This window comes from Macrobrachium nipponense, chromosome 6 (assembly GCF_015104395.2).
Source record: "Macrobrachium nipponense isolate FS-2020 chromosome 6, ASM1510439v2, whole genome shotgun sequence".
NCBI lineage: Eukaryota > Metazoa > Arthropoda > Malacostraca > Decapoda > Palaemonidae > Macrobrachium > Macrobrachium nipponense.
This window is the reverse complement of record NC_061108.1, coordinates 36,369,179-36,384,401: the sequence shown is the minus strand read 5'-3', so window position 1 is coordinate 36,384,401 and position 15,223 is coordinate 36,369,179. Positions and strand designations below refer to the sequence as shown.

Here is a 15,223-nt window from a genome sequence, read left to right as displayed (position 1 = left end):
CCCCTAGTATCTCTTTTCCATGTCTTCTAATCACTGGTGCATTATGCCTCCACCATTCTCCCACATCTTCAATTCCCAGATCAACCTCTCCCAGCACTCTTTTCCTAAACTCTCTCTTCTTATCATTATCCCTCCCTAACAATTTATTCCACTTCAAATCCATACAAAGGAGCCTATGTTGGGGGGGGGGGGCACGTGGTCACCTAGGATACCTTTACAATTCCTAACTTCCACCAGTCTTGATCTATTGTGATGGAGGTAATCTATTTGTGTGCATCTACTGCCATTCCTGTATGTTATCAAGTGCTCCCTCTTCTTTTTGAAGAACGTACACACTATTGCCATATTAAAAGACATGGCAAAGTCTACTAGACTCTCTCCTTCTGGGTTTCTCTCCCCGATCCCATATCCTCCATGTACACGTTCAATTACATCATTTTCATTTCCGACATGTCCATTAAATTCTGTCACCACTTCAATCCTCTCCGGCTTTTCCAGTTCTTGTGTTACCTCATTCATTTCGTTCCGAAAACTGCTCATTTCTTCCTCTGCACAGCCCACTTGTGGAGCATAAGCACTAATGATGTTCATTGTTCCCCTCCATCCATAACATATCTTCACACGCATAATGCAGTCATTCTTTCTATTCACTTCTGTCACTGCATTCTTCATTTCCCCCGACAGCACTACACCAACGCCGTTCCTACCCTGCTCATTTGCTCCACTATAGATTAGCTCGTAGCCATCCCCCAGTTCTTTGGCTCTATTACCCTTCCATAGAGTTTCCTGCACACACAAAATATCCACTCGCTTTATTCTCATTAACTCAGCCAACTCTCTTCCTCTTCCTGTCATAGACCCGATATTGAGTTGGCCCATTCTGAACACATTTAGAGCTCACTTCTTTAACTGCACCCGCTCATGATGCAGTAGCCCTCGCCTTGTCACAGAGTTAGGTCGATGTGTCTGTGTGTCGTTTATGGAGTACGCCCTAGCACTATTCTCATCAATATCACGACTCATTTCATTGGTTCTGGCGTGGGTTTTTACGGTTGGATGCTCTTCCTGACACCAACCCTCCCTATTTATCCGGGCTTGGGACTGGCACCCTTTGAGGCTGGCTTGCCCCCACCCCAGGTGGCTGGATTAACCACTATTTCCATGCAACGTAGAAAAAAAACATACAAACCAGAATGGATACCAGTAAGAGTTGGTTTACATCAGGGATCTGGTTAAGTCCATATCTTTTTGACGTGATTATGGATGGGCCATCTTAAGGAATAAGATCAATCCCCCTGGAGCATGTTGTTTGCTGATGACATGGTGTTATGCGGCACCAACACAGGTAGTCGAGTCAAAACAAAAAGCTGTGGAGGAAGGTACTAGAAGACAGAGGATTAAAGATCAGTAGAAAGAAGACTGAATACCCAAGTTTTAATGAAGATCAAGACTCCGAGATTAGTATGAAAGGACAAAGTTGAACCAAGTAGAAAAATTTAAGTACTACGTATCTTGGTTCAACAGTAGCTGATGATGGCAGCTTGGGTGTAGAAATAACATACAGCTGGATGGAAAAATTGGAGAAAGATTCTAGGTGTCTTGCACGACAGCAGAATCAACATAAATGTTAAAGGAATACTTTAGTATGAGACAGAAGTAAGACCAGCTTTGATGTATGAAGCAGAAACGTGGCTGGTAAAGGGTGCAAGAGAAGAAATCAGATGTGATAGAGATTAAAATGCTCAGGTGGATGAGTGGAGTGACAAAAATGGACAGGGTCAAGTGATGAGAAGGGATGAGACATTGTGAGGTCAAAGAAGACAGAACTGGGTACTGACTGATTTATTACCTGGGCAAAGGGTATATATTGCAGCGTTCAGACGGAAACATGGTGCCTAACCCCAGGCCTCGCAACCCGCATGATGAGTGAGAGCAATTTATGTTTGTTAACAGTCAATCAAATAGCAATAAAAAAAGAGACATAATGTACATAGTGATAAAATATATATTGGCGAAAAGGCCAGGAAATTCTACATTCAAATATATACATGAGATTCTTGCTGCACTGATAGATGCGGTACATGATCGGAATTACAAGTACCCTCACCGGCACCCCCCCCCCCCCAGACAATTATTATGAAATAATGATTGGAAGACCTGTTGAATGTTACACAGTATCTTCTTGGGTAAGACCTGACCACAAGTTCTTGATATTTGCAGTTGTGGGACGGATGACATCCTTAGTGTGGCCTTTGGGACGTCCTCGACCTCGTTTTGGGATGTGGATCTCTTCATCCAAGGTCTTGTTTTGTGGAGGAATTTTGGGACGTCTGCCAGTTTCCTCCTGGGTTCTGCTGTCCATTAGGAAGACTGGCTTTAACCTATCAATAGATATCCAGTCTTCCCGCCCATGGATGTTGATGAGGTAGGCCTTAGATGTTCTACTGATGACTTGGTATGGTCCTCTGTAAGGTCTGGTCAAGGGTGGGCGGTGGGTGTCATTCCTCATGAAGATGTCTGTACAGGTTTTTAGACCTTCTGGGCTGAAGATATGGGTCCTGTCCACAAAAGCCTTCCAGCAGGGTGCAAACTTCTTTGTAATTTCTCTTAGTCTTGGAAGGGGTGTATCCAGGTTGTCTGGCTCAAGTGGGAAGAATTCTCTAGATATGGCCAATGCTTCACCATAGACTTTTTCTGCGGGAGATTCCTAGCCGTTTGCCCTTGGTGCGGTGCCGAGACCCAGCAGGACCCAGGGCAGCTTTGCCTTCCAATTCTTGTCAGTACAATGTACCATCAGAGCTGCTTTTAATGAACAGTGGGTTCTTTCCACCATACCATTGGCTGCAGGGTTCCATGCCGTTGTACTGTGGAGTGTAGGGTTTCCTGTTTTAGGAACTTTTCTGTATCCCGGGATTTCGGGAAAAAGCAGTCTATTTCCCGGGATCCTGGGATTTCCCCCATCAGGTGTTATTAAAAGGTTTTATACTAAGCCCTATTAATGCTTTTATATCTCAAAGAGCTACAATTTATCATACTTTCAAAGTAAATGTAAAAATGGTGTAACAGCAGTAAACTAGGCTGTTGAATGATACACGTGGTTGATCAAGCAAAATTTTATTTAATCTCATTTAATTAATCAGAGAATTAAGTTCTATTAGTTTTCATTAATTTTATTGGTAACCTTTATATTTAAACTAAGTCAATGTAATTTAGAATTAGAAGCTACTGTAATAGGATAATAATCCTTGCTCCATTAAAACTTAGTAAATGCTGATTTCAGTAGCTTTTAACTTTTGGAAAAATAAAATAAACTAGAAGTTTTTTGAGGTACATAAAATAAACTAGAACTTTTTGAGCTACATGTAATAGACAAGAATTTTTTTAGTTACATAAATTAAACTAGAATTACATAAATTAAACTAAATTTTTTTGTTACATAAAATAAACTAGAATTTTTTTGAGTTACTTAAATTAAACTAAAAATTTTTTGGAGTTGCATAAAATAAACTAGATTTTTTTTTCTAGTTACATAACATTATCTATGAGTTATTGATATAGTAGCTCTTTGAAAGACACAAACAATAAATACTGCGATCAGTTAACCTGGTTCTTAGTTTTGTAATAAAGAGTCCAGCAGCTGAAAAAGCCCTTTCAGCTTCAACTGATGGTGGTAGATTTTTGAGGGCCTGGAATATTTTTTCTAAATTTTGTGTTCTCTCTCCTGTTACCTCAAACATTAGATTCCTTTCCTATATGTATGCAATCATACTCCTTTTTGTCCCACGCCTTGTAATAGCTGTGTATCGGAAATATATAATACCAGTAAAAATCCCAGGATATCAACTCAAATCCCGGGAAATATAAGAGGCACATTTTGGTCCAAAATCACGGGATTCCGGGATCCCAGGATCCCGGGAAGGAAACTCAAGTGGAGTGTTGTCCCCATCAGGCTTGCCAGGGAGACCCAGAGTTCTGACAAGAATGTCGGGCCCCTGTCTGTAGTTATATCGTTTGGCACACCAAAATGGCTTATCCAACTTGATAGAAAGGCCTCTGCACAGGCGCTTGTTGATGCTTCTACAATTGGGGTTGCTTCCGGCCATCTTGTGAAACAGTCTGTGACTGTCAGGAGGTATCTGGTGTCCTCTATTGCGGCAGAGGTCCTACAACGTCTATGTGGATGTGCCTGAAACGCCATCATGGTTGAGGGAAGTCTCAATACCTGATTCTGTGTGCTGGGTGATCTTACTTTTCTGGCATGGTATGCAGTTCTTCGCCTATTCTCGTATGTCATTCCTGATCCCATGCCACACAAATTTCTCTGTCATCAGGCACGTTGTTGTTTGTTCTGATGTATGGGACAGCCCGTGGAGGATGTCGAACGCCTGCTTTCTTCATAACATGGGTATCAGGGGGCGAGGGCGGCCTGTGCTGGTGTTACAAAGAAGTGTCAATCCGGACTCACCTATTGACATGTCTTCCCACTTCAGTGCGGTAAGTGCTGTGCAGTAAGCTGATGTTTCTGGTTCTGCAGCCTGTTCCTTCACCAAGTCTTTGTAGTCTATGCCTAGGTGGACTGAATTTATTTCAATCCTTAATAGGGCATCAGCTACCAGGTTATACTTGCCAGGGACGAAGCTGGTGATGCATCCAAATTCAGAGATAGCAGCCAGGTGTCATTGCTGTCTTGCTGACCATGTGTCTTCCACCTTCGTGAATGCACGTACCAACGGCTTGTGGTCTGTTAGGATGGTGAATGGGCTGCCGTCCAAGAGGTACTTGAAGTCCCACACGTCTTGGTAGATTGCCAGCAGTTCCCTGTCGAATGCATTGTAGCGGGTCTCCGGCGGCTTTAACTTGCAGCTAAAAAACACAAGCGGGTGGGGGGAACCGTCTACTATCTGCTCATACACAGCTCCACAAGCAACATTGCTGGCATTGGTGGTAAGTCTCAGGGGGCCAGTGGAGTCTTGATATGTTAAGGTGGTGGCTTTGGCGAAGGCTGCCTTTATCTGTTTGAACGCCTTTTGCTGTGGGACTTCCCAAGTCAGTGCTTTTGGCTTCCCCGTCAGCACTGATTAGGGGATACATGATGCAAGCGATGGCTGGCACGAATTGTTGGTAGTAGTTTACCATGCTGAAGAACTCCTGTAGGGACTTGATGCTTTGGTGTTGGAAAATCTTCCACTGCATCCACCTTGGAGGCCATGGGGCGGACACCTGTCAGAGAAATCTCATGTCCTAGGAAGTCTACCTTCTCCACTCCAAAGTTACATTTGTCGAATATGATGATCAATCCGTTCTCCCGAAGGCATTTCAGCACTGTCCGGATGTGACCCAGGTGCTCCTCCGGGGACCTAGAGAAGATCAGGAAGTCCTCCACGTAGCAGACACAGAAAGTTAGGTCTCCCAAGATGCTGTCCATCAGGCGTTGGAATGTGGCCTTTGTGTTCCTGAGGCCGAGGGTGGAGTAGGAGAAGGTATATGTCCTGAACAGTGTGATGATGGCTGTCTTCGGAACGTTGCCAGGATGTACTGGCACCTTAAAATAGGACTTGAGCAAATCCATTTTTGTGAATATCTTGGCCCCCGGGCAGGGCTCCTGTTAGGTCCTACATGTTTGGCAGGGGATGGTGGTCTGGTGTTGTCACTAGGTTCAGCCAATGATAGTCTTCACAGGGCCTCCAGGAACCGTCTGGTTTCTTCACCATGTGCACTTGATGCCTTTTTGCAGATACCCATCCTTTCCATCTCAGCGAATAGTCGTTTAGCATCCTGAAGTTTCTTGGGTAGTAAGTGGTGGAACTTGACGTGTCGGTGGGCCTGCGGTGGTGATGTGGTGCTGGATGCCGCACTTGGCCTGGGTAACCGACACCTGACGCAGTTCTGGCGAGCATTCCCAGTCTGGTGGAGAGCTGTCGGGAGCGGCAGGTTGGGGTATCCAGCAGGAGTTTTTGGCTGACGTCTACTAGCAGTCCATGTTGTGCAAGGAAATTGGTGCCTGTTGGATGTCAAGGTGGGACAAGAGATACACGGTGGTAGAGGCGTGTGGTTTATTAGGTCCTCAATTACATACTGACGCCAGTTGCCGTCTCCAACCGGCACGCTTACTTGGCGCCTGCTCGCCATGGGAAAACATATCTAAACAATAGCAGGTACTCCATCATCCCCCCCCCTAGATTAATACATGGGTATACATGGATAGGAAATAAAAAGAATACATGGATATACATGGATTATATTGGATGCGTGCGACAGAGTAATGGGACAGATCCAATAAAACAAAATAAACAGATGCTGCCGTAATGTACATGATTACACATAAGAAGGGTCTATGACAGTCAAAGACGTCATATGTAGTCATTCATCCAAGCTGGCCTCCTGGCGTGACGTGATGGGCGTGACTCCCGCACTGCTTGCGGGCTGGGCGTTGGGTGGCTAACCGGTGGCTGCTTGGGTGTGGGAGGGGGTGGATGTGTGGCAGGTGTGGCTCGCACTGGCTGGGGCCCCGATGATGTGAGTCGCAGGTGTTTCCTGTTACGGAGGGAGAGGTGCCCGCTGCCGTTCAGTCTGACTATGTATTGTCGGTATGGGAGCGTTTCCGTCACGATACCGGTACGGTCCCACAGCTTGGTGGCTTGATTTTGCACTCATACATGGGAGCCCGGGTTGATGACGGGAAGCGTTCTGGAGGGTCCGTTCTCAGTGAGGGCAGCACCATTGTCAGCCATCTGACGTTCTCTATGCCGGAGGGTTGCCCCCCTGTGTTTGTCTACCGTGAGGTGCCAGCGGGCCGTAGGTACGCCGTCTCGGAGCTGCCTGCCTGCTACCATCTGGGCGGGTGACTTATTCATTCCGCAGAGGGGTGTGTTGAGGTACTGCAGCATAGCCAACGAGGACTTGTCCGTGTCGAGGTTGCCGCCGCTGCCCGTGTTGGCCATTATTATCCGCTTCCCAACCTTGACCGCGGCCTCTGCCCTGCAGTTGGACTGCGGGTACTGGGCAGATGATAGTCGCACGGACACGTCCCACAACTTGAAAAATTCCCCCATTTCCTCGCTTGCCAGATTAGTGCCCCCGTCCGTGGAGATTTGCTCCGGGGCCCCCCACCTGGCGAAGTAGCGACATAGCTGGGTCTTGATGTGAGAGGAGGGGGGAAGTGGGCCAGCTCCAGCCAACCTGTGGGGGGGCGGCGTGATGATGAGTTCCTCCGCGGCCTGGGATGGTGCGTGAACGTCGCATTCTTCGCACAAGGAGCGGCGATACTGCAGGTCCCCCTCGAGTCTAGGCCAGTATACCGTCTGGCGCACTCGTCGTTGCATGGAGTCCAGGCCTTGGTGGCCTGCGTGTAGGTTGGCAGCCACCTGCTGACGAAGGGGCTCCGGTATAACTAGGCGGACGTTGCCCTGTTCAAATGTGTATGTCACTAAGTCTTGGACGATGGCCAGCCTCTCCCTGATACCTAGAAGGGCCGAAGGCATGCAACTTCCTGGGGCTTACTGTCGGCCCAGTCCCCGGCCAGGACCCTGGCCATGAGCAGCTGATACACAGGGTCGCTGACGGCGGCATGTCTGACACTTGCCTCGTCCACGACGCAGCTGTCGTGCTCTACTGCTGCCAAGACAGCGGCCGCCATGGCGTTGGTGAGGTCCTCGTCGAGGTCCACGTCGTGGGTGCTGGGATCGGCTTTCAAGGCGGGGTATCGTGATAGGAAGTCTGCCGCACTGTTACGCTTCCCCGGCAGATACTTGACCCTGAAGCGGTACTGCAGGGTTCTTTCCTTCAGCTTGAAGAGACGGGGGTTGGAGATTTCCGTAAGGACCCGATCCCCCAGCAACTTGGTTAATGGGCGGTGGTCTGTCACGACGGTGAGGTTGGGGCACCCCAGCAGGAACAGCCTCACCTTCTGGAGACACCAGGCTACCGCGAGGGCTTCCCCCTCCACGGCGGCGTAGCCAGCTTCAGCGGCGGTGAGATGGCGGCTGCCGCATAGCGCCATGCGCCACCCGCTCGTGCAGCAAAAGGGTGTGGCGGCGGAGCTGACATGCAATACTGCTGGAGAATAACAAACCCTATGCCCTCTTTGCTCCAGTCAGTGATCGCTGCTGTGGGGCGGCTCCTGTCGTAGTAGGCCAACCCGTCCTTTGCTAATTGGCAGATTGTGTCCTGAGCGTGATGGAATTTGGTGCGGAGTGCCTCGTCCCAGTACACTAACTTCCCTGTTGGCTTCTTGAGGAGCTCCCTGAATGTGTTCATGATGGGGGCTGTTGCGAGGAAGGGTGCCAGCTGGTTGACGAATCCGTACCACGCCCTTATGTCGGTGATAGAGGGCTGACACGGCATCGGGAAGTTCTTGATGGCTCCCAAGCGTTCCTCTGTTGGCTTGTAGGCCTCCCAGCCCAAGTTGAAGCCCACAAAGTCCACTTCTCTTCTTGCGAACTGGAACTTCTCCGGCTTCAGGGTGATGCCCTTAGCTGCGCAGGTTTCGAGGAAGTCGTAGGCGTGCCAGAAAGCCCCTTCGACACTGTCGTCATAGAGCAGGGTGTCGTCCACACACTTGTATTTCCTCTGGATGTCCTGGATGGCGTCGTCGAATCGTCGGGTATACGCATTGCCGGCGGAGCAGTGTCCCATGGGGGTACGTCGGTAACGAAATCTCCCCCAGGGGGTGATGAATGTGGTCAGGTCGCGACTTTCCTCGTCTAGCTCCACCTGGTGGTATCCCCAGTATGCGTCCGCCACAGTCTTGAATGTGTGCTTGGGTACCCCGGACACCATGTCGAATGGGGCTGGGGTATGGTGTGTCTCCCGCAGGCAGGATGCGTTGTAGTTGACTGTACGGCGTGGCTGTCCTGATTTCTTGGCGACGACCACCATACGGGCACACCACTCGGTCGGCTGCCTAGCAGGTACTGGTTCTATGACGCCGCGGGCGACGTCCTCTTCGAGCTGGGCCTTCACTTCCTCTTCCCAGTGTTTTGGCACCAATGCTGGGGTGTGGCATGCGTAGGGCGTGGCTCCTGGGAGCAGGTGGATGTGGTGCGGTTTCCCCTGCATCACTGGCAGTGGCTTTCTGGCTGTGTTAAACGTCGTCATGGCAAAATGTTGCAGGAGCCAGGCTTCCAGTCTGGCCGCATGCTCCTCCTGGGGCGGCAGGGGCACCTCGGCGGGTCGGGGTGGTACCTGGGCGGCCCGTCGGGCTACGCCATCGAACAAGCTCACGTGTGCCACCGCGGGGGTGGGGTTGGGGAACTCCTTGGGTACCAGCTTCAAGTCCCTACAGGCGTCCAGTGACAGGAAGAGGTGCTTTGCCGACTGCCCGAAGTACACGTCCTGCGTTTGTACTCCTGTGGCGGTGTGGACGACTGTTACCTCCACTACTGGGTGGCGGGTGAGGTTGGTGCCCACAACAAGCACAGCACCAGACACAGCACTAGACACATCTGTCGGGGATTCTGCCGTTTTTGCATGGGATTTCCTGCAGCATTTTTTATAGTGGCCCTGCTTGCGGCATCCGTTGCATACAGCGGACTTGGCGGGGCATGAGGCTCTGCCGGGGGTGTGGCGGCCGCCGCAGTTCCCACAGGGAGGGGGTGGGCGGCCCCTACCTGTACCAGCGACTGTTGCATTTGGATGATCTGCCTCGGGTATCTCGCTGCCAGCCGCGAGAGCAGTTTCCCGCCAATTGCATTGGCGCGCAGCGGCGTCAACATGGGCCACCTCGTAGGCACAGCACCTAGCCCTAAGGGCGCTAACACTATTAATGTCATTGCTACATTGGTACACATGACGACGCATAGCCTCATCACTTAGGCCCACCGTTAACTTAGGTAATAACATATATTCGGCTAGGCTACACTGACACTGAGGGCACTGGAAATTGCAATCAGTGGCCTTTTGAGAACACTTTAAAAAGTAATCACTAACGCTTTCGCCTGGGCCTTGTATCGCATTGAAAAACTCCGACCATAACACAGCACGGTTTATAGAGCGTAACACAATATCGCGAATGAAATCCATGGCTTCCGTAGCGGTGAGGTTACTCCATTCCTGAGAGGTGAATCTGGCGTCCAGCGCTCGTTGCAGAGGGGGGTGTGCAGTATAGCCTGATGTGGTGGACGACCTCGTGCGGTGGTAGTCTGCACAATTCGATCCAACATTCCATCGATCTTCTCCAGGATCTGAACGCGGCGGGCTTCAGCTCGATTTCACACTTCTCCGGGGCTGCAGACGAAGGGACACATGGTGCAGGGGTAGCGTGTGTCGTAATCCGGTCACGGAGGGAGTTGATTATTTGTTGCTGTGCCGCCATGGCCTGCCTGGCTTCTTGCAGGGCAGGAACGAGCCCATGGGGGACGACGACAGGGCGTGCGGCCCTTGGGGTGGACTGCGCTGAGCGACGCTGGAAGGGCATGGTGAGGGTCACGTTGGTCCTTAAGAATCACTGCGCCATGTTGGATGTCAAGGTGGGACAAGAGATAATGATGCCAGTTGCCGTCTCCAACCAGCACGCTTACTTGGGGCTTCTGTTTGCAGCATCTAGTGTAGTTGCGGCACCAGACATGCAGTCGCAGTCCTCCCAACGGGCTCTGCAATTCTTGGCGTCCTTTCCGAACCTCCGATGGAAGTAACACCAGGCTGGATTTGACCTTGTCTTCTGCTACTGTGGCAGTACCTTCTTCCTGTATACAGCGTTCGTGTCCCCCTCCTCGGCTTCATCTGCTACTAGGCTGCAAGTGTTGCAGCATGCTTGGAGGCCCTGGTGGCCTCATAGAGTTTGTGTGTGATGCTCACCAATTCGTTCAATGAGAGTGCATCTGCTTCCATGATTTGTGCCCTCACCTCCTGCAGGAAGCACCACTGGAATATTTCTCGCAACAAGCTGATCTCCCTCCTCTGTACATCTGAGTCGAAGCCCGGCAGCATCAGAAGACCTCGTAGTTCGTCCCAGGCATCCCTGGGTGATGTGTCCCCCAGGGGCTGGTTCATCAGGTCAAGGGCATGTTGGGCTCTCTCTGGGATGGGCATGGAGTACATGTCAATGAGTTTCTTCCATAGATTTTTGTACTTGATTTTGCCCGACTGCGAGTCCAACCATGGGGTGATTCTGTTGAATACCTCCTCCAGCAGCATTGTCATGGTGACAAATGCTTTGGTTTCCTTATCCATGATCTTAGCTACACGGAAATGGACGTCTGCCTGCAGGAACCAGGATGCTGTATTTTACTGCAAGAACGGTGGCAGTTTCATCGCCTGGAGTATTGCTGCCTTCGAAGGTGAGAGGGTGATGCAGAGGATCAGTGTCCTCGGAACGACTTCCTACCTCAGTGTCTTGCTTTTGACTCACACCAAAAAGCAAAATAAGCACTGTATTTAGTCTGTTAATGGTGTTTGGGGCTTGTCAGAAGTCAAAACTATACACTGTGTGGTTCCGTTAATAATTGAATAATGTTGATGTGAATCATAAAGGCAGGGCCAAACCGTTCGAGAAGGCCAGAACATACCTGAAGAAGGTATGCCATAATTAGTCCATTAGTGGCGTTGGTGTTCTCCGAGGAAGGAGCTTTCAGAGGTCTAGACTTTGTCGCCGTATAGTTCCGTTAAGGGCCTTCTGTGTTTACCGTCGCTCCTCGGGTCACCAGTTGTGAGATCAAAGAAGACAGAACTGGGTACTGATTGATTTATTACCTGGGCAAAGGGTATATACATAGCAGCATGCGGACGGAAATGTGGTGCACGACCCAAGGCCTCGCAACCCACACACTGAGTGAGAGCAGTTTGTGTGTGTTAACAGTCAATCAAATAAAAATAAAAAGAGAAATAATGTACATAGAGTGATAGAAAATATATTGGCGAAAAGGTCAGGAAATTCTATAGACAAATATATACATGAGACTCTTGCTGCGTTGATAGATGCGGTACATGATCATAATTATTGGGTAAAGAAGACGTCTTTACAACATGTAAGGAGGAGAGTGATGCAGACGGAGGTGCCTGGTGACAGAGCGAGATGAAGACTGAAGCGAAGGTTGATGGATGTAATTAAACAAGATCTGCAAGGTAAACAATTGTCAGAGCACGATGTATTTGACCAATCCAGGTGGAGGAAAACTGTCAGAAACATCGACCCCAAATTGAGGTGGGGAAAGATGCAGAGAAAGATTTTATGGTCAAGACTTGCCACGAGAGAGCTTTTACAATCTGAACAGTATAATAACACACACACACAAACTCTATGGCTCTCAACATTTCATGAGAAGAAATGGCTTTTCATGCTTGCATCCTTGTACTTTTATCAAAGGAGTGAAGATACTTGCCTCGTCCATTTCAATATGATTGCGCCTGTACTCTGACTTTAATCTCACATCACCAAGCAAGTTTGCATAAAAAATATGGTGGTTTCGTTTTAGCAACCAATCTTTTGTCCATGTACATTTTTTTTAGCAACACTTCAATCAATAGCCATAACAGCGCGTTGCTCCAGAGGCGTCGTTGCTTCTCAAGTGTGCGACTCCTACTGAGTTTGGTTATTAATTTGATTTGACTGTGTGACACCTCTTTAAAACCACTGGCAAATAGCTTGAGCAATCTGGTTAGATAAACCGTTTGACCTTGAAAGTGCACCTTAACAGAGCTGCAGCTGAGATCCTCTCACGATGAAGCAGTTTCTCCCCGTCTGTATGGGATTTCTTTGCCTTCTCATCTAATTTTATTTATTTATCTTGCACTTTTACTTTCTTTAATTGCCGATGCGCACGTGGCATCCATATCTTATTATTAACACTTCTAATATGCAGCACTTTTTCAATCTTCAAACATAAAGACCATGATATAACAGAAGCTACTGTGCTGATATTAACTTCCAAGATGACAAATGTTTCACCCGCGGTAACTCAGGACCTCACTAGATTTGAAATGGAAATATACGTATTCTAATATATAACAGAACAACCTAAAACTTGATTGGAAGCCAGAATCTAAAATAATAATGTTAACATGGGCTTCACGTCTTCTCCAAAATTAAGTCTGCAAACAATGCTGATCTAATTTCAATTTTTCAATATTTTTAGTTCCATTGAAAATATACTGTGGTTCTGAAACACCTATCGGCATTTGGTTGATTGTACCATACTGGCCGTTTTTCTTTATCCCGATAAAACTTTTCGTAGTCGTAGTATTGCAAACGCATGAGGTAAATCAATAAATGCTATGAAAAACATAAAATACATCACAGTTCTACATTGGGTAAGAAGCAGAACGCTCGGAATTGAATCAACCGTGAAGGAAATTTCCCACAAAACTTGGAAGAAGAAGAAGTTCAAGTTATCATGGCGCGAGACTCCTCGTAATCGTGAAAACAACAACTTGTAGCTACCTATCATGTAGCCTAATTAGCAGTGAACTACCCTATATAGTTTCTCTCAGGTACGATGTCTTACCAGGATAATTTCACTGGATATCTGTAACACACGTTTTGAGAGCTACACAGGTATGATAAGAAATGCACATTTAGGTAAGTAGGCCTAGTAGCTTATTGTTGTAGTCGCAAGGAAACTGTCAAAAGCGAACGTCGAGACAAGAACCAGGCTGTCATTACCTTCCTACCTAAGCCTAGGTAGTCTAGTCCACCGCCGATCTTCATCCTTGATTTCTGGATACTAATATTTGCAATTCCTGATTGGCTGTTAGTAGGTACCTAGGTATTTTTAAGGGTTGTTATGATACCTAGCTAGGTAGGTAGGTACTAGGGTAGATTACCACGGCAGGCCAACCAGGCCACCTACAATCAATGTTTGCCACCCTCCGAAAAAGTACATTATAACGCGTCCTGACACCCGAGATGGGCATCAGTCGCGACTTGTTGTTGGTGAGAAACGGAGCTAAAGACCTCTACTCTCCTTTCGAAGTAAGTATTTTCTCCAAAGTTAGAAATTAAGGCCAAATTTTAAGATTTAAACAGAGGGTACTGAAAATGGCGCCCACGGCAGTGGAAATCTCACCAAAACGCTTTACCTAGAAATTTTTACTTACAACTAAAAATGTTTCGAAGATTGACGCCATCTCGATGTTTACGGAGTCGCTTGTGTCAACAAACTTTCCATTTCCTGTGATAAATCCGCACACACTTGTACCCACAGACGCTGGAGCACTTTTATCACAACAATCGAAACACGATTTCTCACCAACAACAAGCCAGGAGTAAACAGCTGTTTTGGTAGAAGATGACGAGAAGCGTGCTCTTAGCTAATTTTTAAATAAGTAGTAAAACATCAATATTTTACATATTTATGATGATTAATTTGAAAATATTCGTTATTGAAAAAGTAACTCGACTCTGACTCAAATTTAAGTATTTTTCTGAATTAGAACGTTCTTTTAAGTTCTGTATTATGACGTCACGACATCTTGACTTTCGTACCTATTGTAAATAATTGCTATACTCAACTGTCATTGCAGAACAGTTTACCAGTTATTCATGCAGATTGTTATCAGCTATACATGTAATTGTTATAATCGTAATGCGCATATATATCTTTATTATTTACTTTTTGGATATATGAAGATGTTTTACTGCTGGATTATCGCCGTAGTGTGACGCAATCGTTTTGGTCCATGGGCCTCTGTCTGTTTTCGCAGCATAAGAAATTATGGGGCCGAATTTGCAATGACCAGAAAGTCGTTAAAAGAGGAAAGTAGCATTGATGGGGCATATGTTTTGACTGAGAAAAATACAAATTTATTCAATAGCTAGCTTGTAAAAAATACTTGGTTATAAAAACTTGATTGACAACTAAGCAGCATGTCTACTATGGGTTTCAGAGACAGTGCAAGCAGGTTTTTGGGCAATACCTATTTCTGTAACGAACACTCTTAACAGAACGAGATTTTGCTATAGTGCATTACACCCAGTGCCGTAATTTATAAGGGTATCGTGAATCACTAATCGTAAAGAATAACGACACTTGTCCTTGTACCAAGAGACAAAAACTCCATTATGCAGAAATGGATACGAACACGTGTATAAAGCTCCACCTACCCTCTCCCCTTCCCTCCACCACCATCCCTTTTCTTCTCGTCTTCTCCTCCGTTCTCTCTCTCTCTCTCTCTCTTCTCTCTCTCTCTCTCTCTCTCTCTCTCTCTCTCTCTCTCTGTTGCCATTCGTATGTGTTGACCTCCAAACTGGGTATAAGACTACACACAAAACGTTGAAATTGGTGAAATT

The 15,223-nt window shown here is 47.4% G+C and overlaps 3 protein-coding genes across 6 annotated transcripts in view; 1 reads left to right on the top strand and 2 right to left on the bottom strand.

The window, feature by feature from the left end:
* Nucleotides 1–153: 153 nt before the first annotated feature.
* LOC135216493 (uncharacterized) lies at nucleotides 154–879 on the bottom strand. The gene has a single exon (XM_064251865.1). The coding sequence runs from the start codon at nucleotides 877–879 to the stop codon at nucleotides 154–156; it is 726 nt and encodes a 241-aa protein (XP_064107935.1).
* Nucleotides 880–6,650: 5,771 nt separating this feature from the next.
* On the bottom strand, nucleotides 6,651–7,636 carry LOC135216492 (uncharacterized). Its single transcript, XM_064251863.1, has 2 exons — nucleotides 7,501–7,636; nucleotides 6,651–7,390 (listed from the first exon to the last, which is right to left on the bottom strand). Exons 1-2 carry the CDS (start codon nucleotides 7,634–7,636, stop codon nucleotides 6,651–6,653), a joined length of 876 nt encoding a protein of 291 aa, XP_064107933.1.
* Nucleotides 7,637–13,258: 5,622 nt separating this feature from the next.
* The window catches only part of LOC135216186 (DNA topoisomerase 3-alpha-like), a 308,863-nt gene continuing 306,898 nt past the window's right edge, over nucleotides 13,259–15,223 (top strand). Inside the window, exon 1 of one of the 4 annotated variants that reach the window (XM_064251319.1) lies at nucleotides 13,259–13,425. The gene's annotated coding sequence lies outside the window, so the exon portion shown is untranslated. Of the gene's footprint in view, nucleotides 13,514–13,560; nucleotides 13,689–15,223 lie in introns of those variants that run through there. The other 3 variants (XM_064251321.1, XM_064251320.1, XM_064251322.1) reach the window with 3 other exon arrangements.